The sequence below is a fragment of the Geotrypetes seraphini genome, chromosome 10 (assembly GCF_902459505.1).
Source record: "Geotrypetes seraphini chromosome 10, aGeoSer1.1, whole genome shotgun sequence".
In the NCBI taxonomy this organism is placed as follows: domain Eukaryota; kingdom Metazoa; phylum Chordata; class Amphibia; order Gymnophiona; family Dermophiidae; genus Geotrypetes; species Geotrypetes seraphini.
The window spans coordinates 20,032,272-20,054,484 of NC_047093.1; the positions used below are offsets into that span (position 1 = coordinate 20,032,272).

Sequence of the window (22,213 nt, forward strand, 5' to 3'; positions counted from 1 at the left end):
TATATCTTTTAATTTTGTTAGACTTGAGGAAATTTTAACAGTTCCTTGGTCTGATCACAGTACAATTTTGTTCCATTTAAAATTAGAGAAAGGAAAAGTATATCATGAACTACTAGAGACAAATTATCATTTGGATTCTTATGAATTGTCAGAATTAAAATCTATTGTTTCCACCAACTTGATTAATCTCAAGACTACCGATTAAGTCACCATTTGTGCTGTCTCCCTTTGTTCTCTTTTATTTCTTTTTATTTTTGGTTTTCCTGCTGTTTTTGTTTATTTATTTAATTGTTATTTTTATCTGTGTTATTTTTTATTTATTTTTTTTTTCCAAATCTTTATTCATTTTAATACATACATCAAGTGTACATTAAATACAAACTATCATAATACATTATCACTTGAAAGTGTTATTTTTTAATCTTCTTTGATTTTTTTACTGGTTGGGACTTCACTTGTGGACTTTGATCTGACGGTTCTGATTTGACCGTTGTTCTCGGTCTGTCAGAAAGGCCTTATTCTCACCTGGTATTCCTGCACCTTTGGCGATTCTGAGCTGTGCCTGGCGGCTGGCCTCTTTCTCAACTGATATTTACTGCACATTGGCGATTCTGAGCTGTGCCTGGCGACCGATCCATGGCGAGTAGGGCTGATGGTGGAGAGCCGGAGGGGGAGCGTTGCCGAGGTCGACGGAGGGTGACTGAGTCGTCGAGTGGAGGCGGTTGTCGAAGCGAATGCACCATGTCTGAGGTGATCGGCGTGGACTCTGGCTTCCTGCAGCGATGCAGCTTCGGATTTCCTACTGGCAGTGCGACATCAGCAGGACGGGAGGTCTGGAGATTGGCTTTTCATCATGTCTGGAGTCTCACCGCGCCTGATGTTCCGCAGCCGGCTTGGAGTGCTATTGTGAGGGACGATGCCATCAAGTGTGAGGGCTGGCTGAGTGAGTTTCATAGTCCGGACCAAGGAGCTGAAAATTGGAGCCGGAAGATCTGAGAGCTGTTGAGTGTAATGGACAGTAAGCCAGAAAATCGAGAGATGTTTCTCACTGCTTTGAAAAAGTGGACCCATGGCTGATGTGCAGAGGCCGATGATGGCGGTTGTCCGGTTGAAATGGCTAAAGCACTAGGGATGATGACATTGATGATCGATGAAAATGAAATTAAGTCCTTCCTAACTTTTATTCCATTGTGCATATTATATCTTTTTCTTTTTTATCTATTTGTTTAGTTTTCATTTAAATTTCCTCAGAATTCTATTGTTTAACGGTTTCTCATTCCATTCTATTCATATTCCTTCCTTTACCTTTTTTTCCTCACTTCTAATTTTTCTTTTTCTTTTTACATTTCTATATTTTATTTAATTCTTAAAATTATATTTTTATCTAATTTAGTTTTTTATTTTCCATTACATTATTATTTTGGATTGTACATTTTGCTTTAAAAGTATGGCATTGAGAGTTCAATGTATTCTTGTTAGGATGCTTCATATCTCATTTTTTTCCTCTATCATTATTTACTAATTTGTTTGTTCTCAGGTACTTTAGTTAGATTGTGAGCCTTCGGGACAGTAAGGGAATTTCAAAGTACCTATCTTATCTTATTGCATCCTTAATGTATATTTTCTGTAAACCGCTTCGAACCTAACGGATTAGCGGTATATAAGAAATAAAATTACATTACATTACTAGCATTGTTAAATTCATTAGAGATTTTTGATCATTTGTTATTCTATTGTCCATTTATTTTGGCTTTCTGGAAATCAATATGGGGCCAAATAAATTGTTTGTTAGAAAATCCGGTGGCATTATCATATGATACTGTATTATTTGGCATGTCAATGAGGGCTAAGAGCTAAATATCTTCAAAAAATAATAAGCTTTTACTTATTATGACAGGAGTTGCCATACAACAAATTACATGTAATTGGAAGAATTGGAATAGATTGAACTATAATTTCTGGTGGCATTCTTTATGTCATATATATAAAATGGAAAGAACATTAGCCACACAGAAAGGGAATTTTTTTTATTTTTTATAATTCTTTATTCATTTTAAAACTTTCATCAAGTGGGGGGCGTGGCTTGGACGCGAACGATGACGGTTGGATGAAGAAAGAGCTCCGTACAAACAAGCTTAATTTCAGAAAACTACAAAAAAAAAAACGTTCTTAATGGTATAATAAATTGGAATTTGCCTTTTTGATTAGGTTGGAAAGATATCTGAAGGGGAAAATCGTGAGAAAGAGGTGCCGTTTTCGTTTGTTTTATGGGAAGCGAGATGTGGAGGGCTGAATCCATCTCAACGGCAGAGGCAGGACCCCGCTGACAGAGCCGGCAAGATCGTATCCCGCTGGCAGAGGCGGCAAGATCGGGTTCCGCTGACAGAGCCGGCAAGATCGGGTCCCCGCTGGCAGAGGCGGCAAGATCGGTCCCCGCTGACAGAAGCGGCAAGATCGGGTCCCCGCAGGCAGAGGCGGCAAGATTGGGTCCCTCAGGCAGAGGCAGTAAGTTTAACTTTTAAGTGGTGCCAGGGAAGGCTGGTCAGGGACGCCGTGAGGCCAGGGAGGCTTTCCTTCCCCTCCTCTTTAACACAGTCAAAGCTCTCTGGCGTAGAGCAGGAGAAAAGATTTCCCGAAGGTGGGGGCTTGCAGGCGGTTGCTCGGTGCACCACGACCGCGGCCATCTTGGATCGGGAAAAAAGAAAAATTCATAAAGTCTGGGTCTGCCGACGAGCTGCCTAGTGACAAGGATAAAGGTTTTGTTTTTTTTGAAATGCCTGATGCCTGTTTAAACTAAGGAAATGGGCTGCTTTGAAATAGCTGTCCTCTGCTAGAAATGAGAAGAGGTCTGCAGTGAAATTTACTTGGCAACGGTTTTATTTCCTTGCTGCTAACTTCAAAAATAAACTGTGAAGGATCAGTATAAATGTCAATCTCTACTTCTGTAATTCAAGAGATTCAGATATAAGAGACTGTAGGTTTTTGGGCTCTGAGAAAGGATAAATAAAAGGATTGTAATTTCTTTGACCTGAAGAAAAGTGATATTGAGGCAGTTGAGAGAAACTGAAATACATATACATGCACATTGAAAGATCAAAGTAAAGATATTGGATGGAATATTGCTCTCCTCTGTAAAAGCTGCGATTGGGCTTGTAAGAGGAGAGCTAGAAAAGAAGACTGCAAAAAACAAAAAAAAATTTTCAGGCTAGATGCCAACAACGAGTTTGCAATAGAGCCTAAGACAAATAACTTACAGTTGTTTTAAGAATACTAAAAAAAAAAAAAAAAAAAAAGGGGGCGTGGCTTGGACAAATGGTTGGATAAACAAATAGCTCCTTATATGCAAATATATTAAAAAGAATTACTACCAAATATTTTAAAGAAACTAAAATATATATTGAAATATGACTTCAACTAAACAAAATAAAGCTGACTTGGGAGCTGGAACATCAGGAAGTAATAAGAGGTCGAAACCTGAGCCAGGTACACCCTCTAAAATCCCATTACCAACAGAAAAAAATCTGGATGTTATGGAAGAACTAAGACAAATAAAAGAAATTGTCTTAGATAGTAATAAAAAACTACAAAAAGCAATGGAAGATGCTGCAATCCTAACTAAAAGAGTGGACATTACAGAGAATAGAATTTCAACATTAGAAGATATTACAGAACAATTAAATACAGACATGAATCACAGCAAAATCATATGGAAAGAAATAACAGAGATAAAAAAAAATCTTGAAGACAGCCGGAATCGTGAAAGACGGAATAATTTAAGAATAATCGGATTACCTGAAGGAGTGGAAAAGAATGATCCGATTGCATTTCTTGAAAAATTTCTACCTAAAATACTACCACTGAAATTTAAAACGGAATTGGAAATTGAAAGAGCTCATAGGATTCCAACACAAAGAAATAACACTCAAACAGGTCCAAGAACTTTAATTTTCAAACTTTTAAGACACCAACAAGCAATTGAAATATGCCAAATAGCCAAGGAAATCAAAAATCTTAAATGCCAAGATTCAAAAATATACATTGTCCCGGACTTTGCAAAAGAAACAGCAACAAGAAGAAAACAATTCTTAGACATGAGACCACAACTAAGATCTCTAGGAGCTAGATTTGGGCTCCTGTACCCGGCAATTATGAAGGTTACCATTGCTAACAAAACGCAAAACTTTACAGATCCAAAAAAACTACAGGAATTTATAAATCAACTGGAACAACCTATGACAATCTAAAGAACAATTAATGGGTTCATACTAAAGACTATTGACGATTAAAGATAGATCAAAACGGAAAGTAATGGAAAAAGAACACACAAGGATCGAATTAAAAACTTAAACAACTTGCAACATTCTCCATGGAAAACAAGAAAACTGAAAAATACAAAAATTCTAGAATTCTACTCAGAATAAATATAATAAACTTAATGGCAGGAACGTAAATGATTTGAAACACATCTCCGAACTCAAATGATGACGAAGAAAGTTTCTTCAACAAACTTAAAAATGTACTGATTGAATGCGAAATTTTGAAAGCGGAGTAATAGTAAGAAAGAAGGTTGAAGGTGGTACTTCGGGTTTAATTTTGCGTTTCAGATACATTAAAATGCATTTCAAATACGAAATATATGAAAAGAATAAATCTGAAACGCAAATTTTATGTTCTTTTATTTATTAAGTTGAATTTAGTATCCACAATAGTTCAACCTGGGAATCCTATATGGGAGATAAAAGGAGAGTTTTTGGCACAGGACTTCACTCTCGTCTGCACAGGTCTCAGATACTTTAAAATCATAGATGTCTAGAGAATGCTATTGAGACAGAACTTACAAAAACACTGATGGGAGTGTTAGCTTCTTTTAATTGACAACTCTCTCGTGAATCATAAGAAAATAATGAATATAAGAGATGAGGGGATTCCTGTGCTAAGGACTCTTATTACAGTTCTGAGGAAAAAGGCTAAATTGGAAAGCTTTTTAAAGTAAAAATAATATACCACCTGAAAAGAAATGAATAGTAATTGAATTGTTCTTAGATATAATTGATTTAATATAATCATTCTTATGGATTTAAAGATATACAAATACAAAAAATGTTTTTCAATACATAAGAATGAAAAACTTTTTACTTATTCTTATAATTAATAATAAAATAAAAGAAAATATACAAAAATATACAAAAATAAAAAAAAAAAAAAAATGGTAGTACTTTAGATAATTATTAATAGCTTGTCGGAGTTATCTAAATCTAACCTCAACCTGCGTATCCAAGTTTTCGTAATTAATAAGGGGGGGAAGGGAGGGAAAAGAGGGATGGGAGGGAATAAAAGGGAAATATATAAGGAAATCATGGGAATAAAGGAAAAAAGAGAAATGAAATACTTAAAACATTGGAAAAATATACATAATTTAATACCTGAAAATTTAAAAATAAATGGATATTAAAATTATGTCTTTAAATGTTAACGGTCTAAATCATATGATAAAAAGGAAAAAAGCATTATCATTTTTAAAAAGGCAAGATGCAGATATATGCCTTATACAAGAGACCCACCTTTCACATATAGAATCTAAAAAGCTAGAAGGAGACTGGGTCAAACAGTGTTTTTTCTCACCAGCTATAGGGAAAAAGGCAGGTGTTGCTATTTTAATTAATAAAAAATGCTCTGCTTCATTTAAACTAAAAGCTTCAGATATTCATGGAAGATGGATAATGGTGGAAATGAATATGGGAAATACTACCATGACGTTAATCAATATATACGCCCCTAATTCGAACCAAAATGAATTCTTTAAAACTCTTCAACAACTGATCATACCACTGGCTACTTCAAATCTTATAGTAGCAGGGGACTTCAATGCTGTAATGGATCCTTTATTAGATAAAAACCCAAGTAGAGTTATGAAATCTATGGGACTAGATAATTTGATTCAATCTTGTGATTTAATAGATATATGGAGAATACTTCATTTTGATGGTCGGGAATTTTCTTTCTGTTCTCATGTTCACAATTCTTTTTCAAGAATAGATTATATCTTTACTTCAAATCATCTTGCACATCAAGTGACACAAGCAGCCATTGATCCAATTATTCTATCTGACCATGGTGGAGTGTGGATCGAAATTAAAATTTCAGATCAAAATAATAACAGACCAATTTGGAAAATAGATAATACAATGTTGGTTGAAAAAAATTTTTGTGAAAACCTTCTAACAAAAATGAAAGAATTTTTTCAAATAAATGATAAAGATGATATTAACAGAGAAACTTTATGGGATGCCTTTAAGGCAACAATTAGAGGACAAATAATCTCTTATTCGGCTTTTCAAAAAAAACAAATTAAAAAACAATTTTTAATCTTAGAAAAAGAGATTAAAAATTTAGAATCAAAACTTATAGAAAAATGGGAATATTCTATTCAACAAGAATTATTAAAATTAAAAGGTAAATATAATGAGATCTCATCTAAGATGATTAGGAAAGATTTATTTTCTCAACAAACATTGTACTATGGTAATTCAAACAAATCAGGAAGAATATTGGCAAACTATCTTAAAGCGAAAAAAAGAAAAACAAAATTAATAGCAATAAAAGATGAAAATGGAAATACATATACACAAATTGAACCTATTTTAAAACAATTCTTAAAATTCTATAAATCTCTTTATTCTTCCGAAAATTACCTAAATAAAGAAAAAGATGGTTTTGAATTTTTAAAAATGTTAGAGGGTCCAAAAATTCCTGAACATATAAAACGAAGTTTGGAAGAACCAATATCACTAAAAGAATTAGGAACAGCTTTGAAGTCCCTTAGAGTTGGATCCGCTCCAGGTGGTGATGGATATACAGTGGAATTTTATAAAACATTTCAAAATTTTTTATTACCCTATTTATTAAATCTCTATCAATATCAGCTCAATAAAGGTTGTATTAAAGGCACTATAGCAGAATCTTTGACTATTGTTTTGCCAAAGTCCAATAAAGATCCCACTTTGGTCTCAAACTATAGACCAATATCTTTAATAAATGTAGATGGAAAATTATTAGCAAAAATACTTGCGCTAAGATTAGCTAAAGCTCTCCCCCATATAATAGGTATGCATCAAACAGGATTCGTTGCTCAAAGACATTCATCTCACAATACCAGATTAACATTCCATATGTTATATTTAACAAAGAAAATGAATGAACCTACTTTTGCAATTTCATTAGACGCAGAAAAGGCCTTTGATAGAGTAGAATGGCCTTTTATGTATCAAGCAATGGAATGGTTTGGTATAGGTCCTGGATTTATACAAATGATACAAACAATGTATAGCTCCCCTTCTGCTAGACTATATATTAATAATACGTTTTCAGAAAAATTTAATCTACAGAGAGGAGTTAGACAAGGATGTCCCTTATCCCCTTTGCTGTTTGATATTGTTTTAGAACCCTTAATATTAGCCATCCAACAAGCTAAGGAGATACAGGGTATACCTCATTCAGATAAAGAATATAAGATATCTGCTTATGCAGATGATTTATTACTATATCTGAAAAATCCAGAATCCACCATTCCACATCTACTTGAATTGATTGAGAAATTTGGAAATTTTTCAGGATATAAAATTAATTGGAATAAATCAGAGATTCTTCCACTAAATATACATTGTACAAAAGGTTTATTTGATACATTCCCTTTTGTTTGGAAGGAAGAATATATTAAATATCTTGGAATTTTGATAACAAAAACAGTAGATGAAACAATGAAAATTAATGAAAAATGCTTATTACAAAAAGTAACAGAAATGTGCGAGCAATGGAATCCTTTGCATTTATCTTGGTGGGGAAGAGTACAAACTGTAAAAATGATGATTTTACCGGTAGTATGTTACCAAATGGGGATGATACCAGTTTTTTTTCAAGATTCGTTTTATACAAAAATAAATAGGACTTTGACAAAATTTATATGGCTTAATAAAAAACCAAGAATTGCTCTAGTGTCATTACAAAAACCAATTAAGGAGGGAGGGGTAAATTTTCCTAACTTTTATAGGTATCATCAAGCCTATATCTTACGTCATGGTATGTATTGGATCCTCCCAGAACCCACAGATAATATTCCAGACTGGTTTTGGCTAGAATGGAGGCTTATATTTCCATTACGTCTTAATCATGTAATTAGTATCAAGATGCCAAGGTTATACAAAGATCATAAAATATTTATGGATACCTGGAAAACTTTAAATTACATAAGTAATCTTACTCAAATTCCAATTAGTAAATCAACCAACCAAACTATATGGCTAGGGGGCGTGGCTTGGACGCGAATGAAGACGGTTGGGTGAAGAAACAGCTCCATATAAACAGGCTTAATTTTCAAGAAAAAACTACAAAAAAAGCAAGATTTTACATTTAAATTAAAGTTTACCTCCTTAATCGAGTTGGAGAGAAAGGGGTGCCGTTTTGAGTGAGAGTTGGGAGTTAAAGTGCCGTTTTTCTTTCCGGGAGGCGAGGTGTGGTGTGGAGGGCTGAGTCCGTCTTGGATATTGCCGGAGGAGACTGATTCGAGGCTTCCTTTCCCCTTTGGCACGATCTGAGTTCGGCGGTGTGAAGCGCCGGAGGAGAGGTTTCCCGAGTGGGATTTTGCGGGCGGTTGCTCGGAGCGCCGCGATCGCGGCCATCTTGGATCGGAAAAATCTGTGCTAGTCCAAAGAGATTTGTACTCTTCTTCTCCCTGCAAATCCAATATCCCTACCCGCTAGGCCAAATACATATAAATCTGACTCAAGAACAGTTTTAAAAACGAAACTCGTTCTTATCCAGGGGACTGCCCGTACTCTGGAGGAAAGGGACAAGAGAGATAAGATTAATGGACAAAGTCTGGGTCTGCCGGTGAGCTGCTTGCTGATAGGGATATAAGTTTTGAAACGCCTGATGCCTGTCATATCAGGGAAATAAGCTATCTTGAAGTGGCTGTTCTTTGCTGGAGATAAAACAGTGTCTGCGGTGAAATCTACTGAGCAACGGTTTTCTTGCTGCTAAATTCCAAAAAAAAAAATTGTGAAGGATAAATATAAATATCAATAAATATATCAATCTCTGTTGTTGTACTTGAAAAGATTGGATATAGGAGACTGTAGGTTTTTCTCAGAGTTTGGGCCGTGAGAAAAGGACAAATAAAAGGATTAATAAATAAATAAATAAAAGGATTAATATAACCAAAAAAAAAAGTGACATTGAGGTAATTGAATGATGCTGAAATAAATATATTGGATGGAATATTGCTCTCCTCGGTAGAGGCTGCGATTGGGCTAATAAGAGGAGAGCTAGAAAAGAAGGCTACAAATTTTTCAGCGCTGATGCTAGATGTCACAACAAGTTTGGTAAATTAATCCTATAAAAATAACCAGCCATATCTGGAAAAGATTTACTACTCTGAATCTTATTGCCTTCATAGAGACTGAGATTGGGCTTGAAGGTAAAAAAAAAGGAAAGATTACTGACATTTTTCTCACAGCAATAGAACCTAAGACAAATAACTTACAGTTGCTTTAAGAATACTGAGAAAAAAAAAAAAAAAAAAGAGGCGTGGCTTGAACGGTTGGTTGAATAAACAAATAGCTCCTTATATGCAAATATATTAAAAGAACTACTACTAAATATTTTAAAGAAACTAAAATATATATTGAAATATGACTTCAACTAAACAAAATAAAGCTGAACTGGGAGCTGGAACATCGGGGAGCAATAAGAGGTCGAAACCTGAGCCAGGTACACCCTCTAAAATCCCATTACCAACAGAAAAAAATCTGGATGTTATGGAAGAACTAAGACAAATAAAAGAAATTGTCTTAGACAGTAACAAAAAACTACAAAAAGCAATGGAAGATGCTGCAATCCTAACTAAAAGAGTAGACATTACAGAAAATAGAATTTCAACATTAGAAGATATTACAGAACAACTAAATACAGATATGAATCACAGCAAAATCATATGGAAAGAAATAACAGAGATAAAAAAAAATCTTGAAGACAGCCGGAATCGTGAAAGACGGAATAATTTAAGAATAATCGGATTACCTGAAGGAGTGGAAAAGAATGATCCGATTGCATTTCTTGAAAAATTTCTACCTAAAATACTACCACTGAAATTTAAAACGGAACTGGAAATTGAAAGAGCTCATAGGATTCCAACACAAAGAAACAACACTCAAACAGGTCCAAGAACTTTAATTTTCAAACTTTTAAGACATCAACAAGCAGTTGAAATATGCCAAATAGCCAAGGAAATCAAAAATCTTAAATGCCAAGATTCAAAAATACACATTGTCCCGGACTTTGCAAAAGAAACAGCAACAAAAAGAAAACAATTCTTAGACATGAGACCACAACTAAGATCTCTAGGAGCTAGATTTGGGCTCCTCTACCCGGCAACTATGAAGGTTACCATTGCTAACAAAACGCAAAACTTTACGGATCCAAAAAAACTACAGGAATATATAAATCAACTGGAGCAACCTATGACAATCTAAAGAACAATTAATGAATTCATACCAAATACTTTGACGGTTAAAGATAGTTCAGAACGGAAAGCAATGGAAAAAGAACACACAAGGATCGAATTAAAGACTTAAACAACTTGCAACATTCTCCATGGAAAATAAGAAAACTGAAAAATACAAAAATTCTAAAATTCTACTCAGAATAAATAGAATAAACTTACCGGGAGGAATGAAAATGAAATGAAACACATCTCCGAACTCAAATGATGACAAAGAAAGTTTTTTCAACAAACTTAAAAATGTATTGATTGAAAAAGAAATTTTGAAAGTGGAGTAATAATAAGAAAGAGAAAATAATAAGAAGAAATGATTGGTTTCCTATATTTCTGGTTGAAGGTGGTACTTCGGGTTTAATTTTGCGTTTCGGATACATTAAAATACATTTCAAATACGAAATGTATGAATAGAATGTATCTGAGACGAAAAAATTACCTGGAAAAAAAAAAAAAAAAAAGTTTTTAAATATATATATCTCAATATTTATGTTCTTTATTATTAAGTTGAATTTAATACCCACAATTATTCAACCTGGCAATCCTTTATGGGAGATAAAATGAGGGTTTTTGGCACAGGACTTTACTCTCGTCTGCACAGGCATTAGATATTTTAAAATCATAGATATCTAGAGAGTATATTATTGAGACAGAACTTATAAGAACTCTAATGGGAGTGTTAGCTTCTCTTAATTGACACTCTCTTGTGAATCATAAGAAAATAATGAGTATAAGAGATAGGGGATTCCTGTGCTGAAAACTCTTGTTACAGTTCTGAGGAAAGAGGCTAAATTGGACAGCTTTTTAAAGTAAAAATAATATACCACCTGAAAAGAAACGAATTGTAATGAAATGTTCTTAGACATAAGTGATTTAATATAATCATTCTTATGGATTTAAAGACATACAAATATAGAAAATAATCTTTCAATACATAAGAATGAAAAACTTTTTACTTATTCTTATAATTAATAATAAAATAAGAGAAAATATACAGAAATAGAGAAAAAATGTAGTACTTTAGATAATTATTAATAGCCTGTCGGAGTTATCTAAATCCAACCTCAACCTGCGTATCCAAGTTTTCGTAATTAATAAGGGGGGGAAGGGAGGGATAAATGGGATGGGAGGGGATAAAAGAGAAATATATAAGGTAATCATGGGAATAAAGGAAAAAAGAGAAATGAAATACTTAAAACATTGGGAAAATATACATAATTTAATACCTAAGAATTTAAAAATAAATGGATATTAAAATTATGTCTTTAAATGTTAACGGTCTAAATCATATGATAAAAAGGAAAAAAACACTATCATTTTTAAAAAGGCAAGATGCGGATATATGCCTTATACAAGAGACCCACCTCTCATGTATAGAATCTAAAAAGCTAGAAGGAGGCTGGGTCAAACAGTGTTTTTACTCACCAGCTATAGGGAAAAAGGCAGGTGTTGCTATTTTAATTAATAAAAAATGCTCTGCTTCATTTAAACTAAAAGCTTCAGATATTCATGGAAGATGGATAATGGTGGAAATGAATATGGGAAATACTACCATGACGTTAATTAATATATACGCCCCTAATTCGAACCAAAATGAATTCTTTAAAACTCTTCAACAACTGATCATACCACTGGCTACTTCAAATCTTATAGTAGCAGGGGACTTCAATGCTGTAATGGATCCTTTATTAGATAAAAACCCAGGTAGAGTTATGAAATCTATGGGACTAGATAATTTGATTCAATCTTGCGATTTAATAGATATATGGAGAATACTTCATTTTGATGGTCGGGAATTTTCTTTCTGTTCTCATGTTCACAATTCTTTTTCAAGAATAGATTATATCTTTACTTCAAAACATCTTGCACATCAAGTGACACAAGCAGCCATTGATCCAATTATTCTATCTGACCATGGTGGAGTGTGGATCAAAATTAAAACTACAGATCAAAATAATAACAGACCAATTTGGAAAATGGATAGTACATTGTTGGTTGACAAAAATTTTTGTGAAAATCTTCTAACAAAAATGAAAGAATTTTTTCAAATAAATGATAATGATGATATTAACAGAGAAACTCTATGGGATGCCTTTAAGGCAACCATTAGAGGACAAATAATTTCTTATTCGGCTTTTCTAAAAAAACAAATCAAAAAACAATTTTTAATCTTAGAAAAAGAGATTAAAAATTTAGAATCAAAACTTATAGAAAAATGGGAATATTATATTCAACAAGAATTATTAAAATTAAAAGGTAAATATAATGAGATCTCATCTAAGATGATTAGGAAAGATTTATTTTCTCAACAAACATTGTACTATGGTAATTCAAACAAATCAGGAAGAATATTGGCAAACTATCTTAAAGCGAAAAAAAGAAAAACAAAATTAATAGCAATAAAAGATGAAAATGGAAATACAAATACACAAATTGAACCTATTTTAAAACAATTCTTAAAATTCTATAAATCTCTTTATTCTTCCGAAAATTATCTAAATAAAGAAAAAGATGGTTTTGAATTTTTAAAAATGTTAGAGGGTCCAAAAATTCCTGAACATATAAAACGAAGTTTGGAAGAACCAATATCACTAAAAGAATTAGGAACAGCTTTGAAGTCCCTTAGAGTTGGATCCGCTCCAGGTGGTGATGGATATACAGTGGAATTTTATAAAACATTTCAAAACTTTTTATTACCCTATTTATTAAATCTTTATCAATATCAACTCAATAAAGGTTGTATTAAAGGCACTATAGCAGAATCTTTGACTATTGTTTTGCCAAAGTCCAATAAAGATCCCACTTTGGTATCAAACTATAGACCAATATCTTTAATAAATGTAGATGGAAAATTATTAGCAAAAATACTTGCGCTAAGATTAGCTAAAGCTCTCCCCCATATAATAGGTATGCATCAAACAGGATTCGTTGCTCAAAGACATTCATCTCACAATACCAGATTAACATTCCATATGTTATATTTAACAAAGAAAATGAATGAACCTACTTTTGCAATTTCATTAGATGCAGAAAAGGCCTTTGATAGAGTAGAATGGCCTTTTATGTATCAAGCAATGGAATGGTTTGGTATAGGTCCTGGATTTATACAAATGATACAAACAATGTATAGCTCCCCTTCTGCTAGACTATATATTAATAATACGTTTTCAGAAAAATTTAATCTACAGAGAGGAGTTAGACAAGGATGTCCCTTATCCCCTTTGCTGTTTGATATTGTTTTAGAACCCTTAATATTAGCTATCCAACAAGCTAAGGAGATACAGGGTATACCTCATTCAGATAAAGAATATAAGATATCTGCTTACGCAGATGATTTATTACTATATCTGAAGAATCCAGAATCCACCATTCCACATCTACTTGAATTGATTGAGAAATTTGGAAAATTTTCAGGATATAAAATTAATTGGAATAAATCAGAAATTCTTCCACTAAATATACATTGTACAAAAGGTTTATTTGATACATTCCCTTTTGTTTGGAAAGAAGAATATATTAAATACCTTGGAATTTTGATAACAAAAACAGTAGATGAAACAATGAAAATTAATGAAAAATGCTTATTACAAAAAGTAATAGAAATGTGTGAGCAATGGAATCCTTTGCATTTATCTTGGTGGGGAAGAGTACAAACCGTAAAAATGATGATTTTACCGATAGTATGTTACCAAATGGGGATGATACCAGTTTTCTTTCAAGATTCGTTTTACACAAAAATAAATAGGACTTTGACAAAATTTATATGGCTTAATAAAAAACCAAGAATTGCTCTAGCGTCATTACAAAAACCAATTAAGGAGGGAGGGGTAAATTTTCCCAACTTTTATAGGTATCATCAAGCCTATATCTTACGTCATGGTATGTATTGGATCCTCCCAGAACCCACAGATAATATTCCAGACTGGTTTTGGCTAGAATGGAGGCTTATGTTTCCATTACGTCTTAATCATGTAATTAGTATCAAAATGCCAAGGTTATACAAAGATCATAAAATATTTATGGATACCTGGAAAACTCTAAATTACATAAGTAATCTTACTCAAATTCCAATTAGTAAATCAACCAACCAAACTATATGGCTAAACCCCAAGATCAAGGTTGGCGGTTTTAAAGTCATCTGGAAACATTGGATGATAGCAGGCATTCGCACTTTGGATGATGTAATTAAAAATGATAAATTGCTGGAGTTTTCACAATTGCAACAAAAATTTGGTCTCAATAAAACACAATATTTTAAATGGTTGCAATTGAAGCAATCTATTCAGAAAGGGTTCCCTGAATGGAAAGATCTCGCTAAATATCACAGTTTGGAATTCTTATGTTTCCAGATGGACTCAATAGGTCACAAAGCCGCACAGTGGTATAAATTAATATCCGGATATATAAATAAAAAACCAAAAAATGGTCTTAGAGACATTTGGAGCATTGAGATAAAACACCAAATTAGTGCATCTCAATGGCCACGACTTTGGTCTTGGAGGCTAAAATGTACGGTGTCAGCATCTATGAGACAAACTTGGTTTTTTCTTCTTCATAGAGCTTTTTGGACCCCTACTCGTTTACAAAAAATAGATAGTTCAAGATCTAATAGATGCTGGCACTGTCATATTGAAATTGGGACATTAGATCATCTTTTATTCTTTTGTCCATTTATCCTATCATTCTGGAAATCAATTTGGCCCCAAATTAACAGAATGTTAGAAAATCCAGTAGCCTTGACATATGATACTATATTATTTGGAACAACTATGAGAGCAAAAAGCCAAATTTCATCCAGTAATAACAAACTCTTATTTATTTTAACTGGAATTGCAATACAACAAATCACATTCAATTGGAAACAACATGATAGATTGAACTATATGTTCTGGTGGAATTCGGTATGCCACATATATAAAATGGAACTTGCTATTGCAACACACAAAGGATACATGAATAAATTTAAAAAAATATGGGGACCATTAACCGATTTTTGTAATGAAGGATAATTTTTCCCATAAATAACATTGGAAACATCTAAAGACCGTTAACATGATTTCTCTAATGAACTTTTCCCATGATAAGATAATTGTAAAGAGGGAAATGGGGTGGGCTTTTCAATTTTGATTATTACATACTAAATTAATATTTAAAGAATATACAATAAAATTGATTTATGTATTATTGGTTGGGAAGGAGGGTGGGACAAGGGATTTTTATATTAATGTTAAACTTGATATTAATATATGAGTTATTCAAGTGTGTATTTAAGTTTCTATTGAGTTTATTTGTAACACTTGTTGTAACACAAAAAAATGAATAAAGATCTATCACGCAAACTATATGGCTAAACCCCAAGATCAAAATTGGCGGTTTTAAAGTCATCTGGAAACATTGGATGATAGCAGGCATTCGCACTTTGGATGATGTAATTAAAAATGATAAATTGCTGGAGTTTTCACAATTGCAACAAAAATTTGGTCTCAATAAAACACAATATTTTAAATGGTTGCAATTGAAGCAATCTATTCAGAAAGGGTTCCCTGAATGGAAAGATCTCGCTAAATATCACAGTTTGGAATTCTTATGTTTCCAGATGGACTCAATAGGTCACAAAGCCGCACAGTGGTATAAATTAATATCCGGATATATAAATAAAAAACCAAAAAATGGTCTTAGAGACATTTGGAGCATTGAGATAAAACACCAAATTAGTGCATCTCAATGGCCACGACTTTGGTCTTGGAGGCTAAAATGTACGGTGTCAGCATCTATGAGACAAACTTGGTTTTTTCTTCTTCATAGAGCTTTTTGGACCCCTACTCGTTTACAAAAAATAGATAGTTCAAGATCTAATAGATGCTGGCACTGTCATATTGAAATTGGGACATTAGATCATCTTTTATTCTTTTGTCCATATATCCTATCATTCTGGAAATCAATTTGGCCCCAAATTAACAGAATGTTAGAAAATCCAGTAGCCTTGACATATGATACTATATTATTTGGAACAACTATGAGAGCAAAAAGCCAAATTTCATCCAGTAATAACAAACTTTTATTTATTTTAACTGGAATTGCAATACAACAAATTACATTCAATTGGAAACAACATGATAGATTGAATTATATGTTCTGGTGGAATTCGGTATGCCACATATATAAAATGGAACTCGCTATTGCAACACACAAAGGATACATGAATAAATTTAAAAAAATATGGGGACCATTAACCGATTTTTGTAAAGAAGGATAATTTTTCCCATAAATAAAACTGGAAACATCTGAAGACCGTTAACATGATTTCTCTAATGAACTTTTCCCATGATAAGATAATTATAAAGAGGGAAATGGGGTGGGTTTTTCAATTTTGATTATTACATACTAAATTAATATTTAAAGAATGTATAATAAAATTGATTTATGTATTATTGGTTGGGAAGGAGGGTGGGACAGGGGATTATTATATTAATGTTAAACTTGATATTAATATATGAGTTAGTCAAGTGTGTATTTAAGTTTCTATTGAGTTTATTTGTAACACTTGTTGTAACACAAAAAAATGAATAAAGATTTTAAAACATATCCATTTAAAAAAAAAAAAAAAAAAAAAACTTTCATCAAGTGTACAAAAATTGCAACACAATAACATAGATTTAACCACTTGTACATCTTATCATTATAATTTATAGTTGTAAATATAACCCTCCCTCTCCCATCCTAAAATCCTTTTAGTAATTTTTATTTTTCATGTAATAGAAACCCTCCCCCCCCACCCTTATCTTACATATTAAATATAGAAATATTAGGAAAATGGCATCAATCATGACAAAAGGACGTTAATGGTTCCCAAATTTTAATGAAGTTTTTATAATTTCCATTTTGCACCGCTATTGATCTTTCCATTCTGTATATGTGGCAAGATATTTGGGATCCATTAACAAATTATTGTAATGAATAGATACCATTTTCCCTTAATAGTACAAATGTAAGAGTGGGTGAGAGGGGGTAGTTTTGTATGTGTAAAGATAAGGGGGGAGGGAGAGGGGTAAATTTTATTAATTTGATTATTGCAGAATATCAAGTGTTGTATCCAAGTTAAAATGTTGTTCTTTCTGATGCACTTGTAAGTTATAAAAATGAATAAAGAATATTAAAAAAAAAAAATTAATTAGATGCCATTGTGCTGATGAAGGACATCGGATAACCCGATCTCACCAAGTTCTCTGGTTTACACATGATTTGAAAGAGCTCAAATGTATACTTAAACTTAAAAGAGAATGGAGGAAATACCTGTCGGTCTGACTACCTAGAAAGAGCCATAGTGGGAATCAAACCCAAATCCCCTGCTGTTAGAGTTCACAGCCCTAACCACTACACCACACATGTAACAAACAACTTAAAAGTATTCTATTCATAGTCCGTGGTCACTCAACCTCCTGTTTCCTCTTCCATACTTAGCCCCACAATCTATGCCTTCTCCCATTCTGTGTGTCAGCCCAAATTCCCAGCATCAGACTATTCTAACACGATTCCCTCTTCTTCCAGCACAGCCTACTTGTCTCCCAATCAGTCTATTATCTTCCAATCAGTCTATCATCTTTCTTTTCTCATTCCTCTACCACATGTGATCAACATCCCCAACATCCCTACCTTTCCCTTCTCCTCCCCTCCTAGCATGGTCCATATCTCTCTCTCCATCCCCCTCAAGAATCTGTACCCTTCTTCCTGCTGCCTCTTTCTGGTACAGCATCTTCCTTCCTGCCACGGTTCCTTCACATTACTAGGCTGAGACATAGTGATAGTGTAAAGAAAGTCTGGATGCTGCCTAAACGAAAAGCAGAAAAAGAAAGATTCCTTTTCCAATGCAAAAAAGGTATATAAACTGTTATACAAGTAGAAGATTCCAGGACATAAGGAAATAAATCAAACTTACCAAGCACGGCTTTAGCTTCAGTCATCTCATCTTTCTCTATTACTGCTACATTAGCATTCTGTGATTTGCTTTCAGCTGTGGACACCCCATTATCCATACACTGTGGGTTTTTCCTAGCTGCTCGGGTACGTGGGCCTTTGGTAAGAGCTTCATGTTTTATCTCACTTTCACCTTTTCTCTTGCTTCCAATTGTGGTGGACTTAAGGTCCAATATCTCAATGAAATCTTGAGCACAGTCATTTGTTTTCTTTTTCTTAGGTTTACAATCATGTATCTCATTATTCCTCTCTTTTAGCTGGTTTTCATCTTCAGTGTCATTGGAACCCATTATTTCCTTACATACTATATTATAATTTGTGAATTCATCAGTTTTTACTAATTAATGAAAAAAAAACAAAAAACCCTTAGGCATATTTTGAAATTAATATGATACCTTTTTATAGGACAAACATTTAATTTCTGACTATGAAACCTTCATATGATCAAAGCTAGAAATATAATATTTGTTTGATAAAACTATCACCCATATAGCTAGTCACTTAGAAACAAACATACATATCTGAAATTAAACTCTCCAAGAAAAATATGAATGTAAGACTGTTAATAAAAAGCAAGAAACCTTAAGGTTATAGTAAAACAAAATTAGAAAGGGCTACACTGATATTTCGAGCCAACTACAATAGGGTGAAAACAAGGTGAGAAAAATCATTATCTTTAACAGAATTTTCAGACCATACATTTGCTTATTCCTCATTAGGAACCATATAAAACAAAGTATATTTTCTTACATCACTAACCTTGTTTGTTATCTTCAGAAAATGCTTGGTATTCTGCTTGCTTTTGTTGAAATTGCTTAAAAAATCTTCTTACAGGGAATTGAGGATTATAAGACTTGATCTCATCTAACAAACACTTCCTTACTGCTTCTGGAAAATCTATTCGCCATCCACCTGGCTGGAAAAAGAATATTACAGTGCTTATATCTTTGAGGAAGATATTTGTATGGTGTTGTCTTACTTTCTATTATGTAGTCTTTCAGAATTAAATTTGCTTTTAGAAACATAGAAACCTGATGGCAGATAAAGGTCAAATGGCCCATCCAGTCTGCCCATCCACAGCATCCACTACAGGTGGTCCCCGTTTTACGAACATTCGACTTACGTCGGATTCGTACTTATGAACGGGGGATCTTGTTCTACTTTTGGTGTCCCAACATACCCTCTCTCTTCTTCCCGAGTCCCAACGCACCCCTTTCTCTCCCGAGTTCCAACACGACCCTCTCTCTTCCTCCATCTCTCCATTCTGTGCCCCTCCGGCAGATGTTTACCTTCTTCTGGTAGGCTTCCTCCTCCTTCCAGCCGCAGTCGTTTCTCTGCATAAAGCCGGCTCCTACGCGCATCCTGCAGCTGAGGCGGAAACCTTTCCTCTGACTTGGGAGGAGCTTTCTCCAAAGTCAGAGGGAAGGCTTATGGCTCAGCCACATAATGCGTGTAGGAGTCATCGCTAAGAATGCTTAGGTACCACTAGGTCAACATCTTTTTTCATATCAGGCAGCATTATGGGGTAAAGATCTGGAAGAATTACTTATGCTCACTAATACTTATGGGAAATTTAGGAGACACCTAAAAACATATCTGTTCCTGAAGTATTTAGGTAACTGATCTGTTCAATCTTATTCCACCATAACTGATTTTGAGAGCTGTTAATCAATAGCTTTTAACTTTGTTAACTCTGCTTAGTTTGTAACACCTTTTTTTTTTCATCTTTATTCCTTTTTATTTCTTTCAACAAGTGTACAATATTATTACAAGTAATTCACATCATCACTTGACATTCTTAAGCAATATTATTACACATGTTTTAATTCCCTCCACCCACCTCCCATCTCCTCCCCTATCAACAAAATATTTTATCCAAACATATACATATTTAGACTCTCCCTCCCCCCCATTTTTACAAATTATCCCCTAAGGAAAAAGAATAACCCTTAATCATTACAATATTCAATTAATGGCCTCCACACCTCCTTAAACCTTTTAAAATATCCCCTTTGTACGGCAAGAAATCTTTCCATCTTATATAAATGACAAACTGAGTTCCACCAAAAACTACAATTCAATCTAGAACAGTCTTTCCAATTAGTCGTTATTTGTTGAATTCCCACTCCAGTAAGAATCATCAATAATTTGTTGTTTGCTGCAGATATCTGACTTTTGGCCCTCATACACATTCCAAAAATCACTGTGTCGTAGGATAATGTTACATGATTTTCCATCAATATATTAACTTGATCCCATATTGATATCCAAAATGCCTGAATACATGGACAATAAAATAAAAGATGGTAACACCTTTTAATTATTGTAAACCGCATAGGACTTCACGGTCCTGCGGTATATAAACTGTTATTACTTTTATTATAAAAATGGCACCTAGCAGATGATTGATAATTACATTCAACAGCACCTAGAAATTAGGCACCATTTATAGAATCAGGGCCTGAATACCAAGGTTCAGTGATCAGCAAGGAACATGAACTAACCTTGAAGGCACTTATTTTCAAGAATTGATTAAGTTTATTTGGCTGGGTAAAAGGGCGAGAATTGCCTTAGTGACCTTACAAAAGCCAATTATGGAGGGTGTGGTAAATTTTCCAAATTTTTATAGGTACCATCAATCCTATATAATGCGACAGGGTATGTATTGGTTCCTCCCAGAACTCATGGGAAAGCTACCGGATTGGTTATGGTTGGAATGGCAGCTCATGTTTCCCATTAGACTTCGTCATCTTCTCAGTATTAAAATGCCTAGAATACGGAAAAATAATAGAATATTAATGGACACATGGACAACTTTACAATTTATTAATAATTTAACACCTATAATTTAATAATAATAATTTAACATATATACAATTGTTATTATCTTGATGGATTTATCAAGTGTTGTTTTTGAGCAAATGTATGATCTTTATTTTACACTTGTTGAATGATTAAAAAGGAATAAAGAATTAAAAAAATAAAAAAAATAATTTAACACCTCTTCCGATTCAAAAATCTACTTATCAAAATATATGGCTAAACTCTAGGATCCAAATAGGCGGTTTTAAGATTGTCTGGAAGGATTGGATTAAAGCAGGTATACGAACCTTAAATGATGTTATATCTAATGGTAAACTGCTGGATTTTTCACAGTTGCAACTTAAATTTGGCCTTGATAAAAAACAAAGTTATAAGTGGTTTCAGATCATGCTGGTGTGTGGATTGACTTTCAGAGTAATGATGTAGTACATTTCAATCCAATTTGGAGATTTGATAATGCTTTACTTGCGGATTCGAACTTTCTGGAAGATTTTAAATTAAAGATGAATGAATTTTTTCAAATAAATAATTCGGACAATATTAATGCTGAGATTTTGTGGGACGCATTTAAAGCAACAATAAGAGGAAATATATTTCATATTCAGCATTTATCAAAAAACAACTTAAAAAACAATATGTTGATTTGGAAAAACAAATTAAAGTATTAGAGAATAAATTAATTGAGAAATGGGAAAATAATACATTACAAAATTTATTAAAAGTAAAAGCGAAATATAATGAGATTTCTTCTCAATTTGTGAGGAAAGATATCTTCTGTAAGCAAGTTCAGTATTATGGTAATTCAAACAAAGCTGGAAGATTAAATATTAGCTAATTTTCTCAAAGCAAAAAAAAGGAAATCTAAGA

At 33.2% G+C, this 22,213-nt stretch overlaps 1 protein-coding gene across 1 annotated transcript in view; it reads right to left on the reverse strand.

Moving 5' to 3' along the window:
- Nucleotides 1–22,213, reverse strand: part of ATAD5 (ATPase family AAA domain containing 5) — a 104,554-nt gene that overhangs the window by 38,914 nt on the left and 43,427 nt on the right. Inside the window, 2 exon segments of the mRNA XM_033960976.1 lie at nucleotides 18,486–18,860; nucleotides 19,283–19,439. Of these exon segments, the coding sequence (XP_033816867.1) occupies nucleotides 18,486–18,860; nucleotides 19,283–19,439 (532 nt within the window).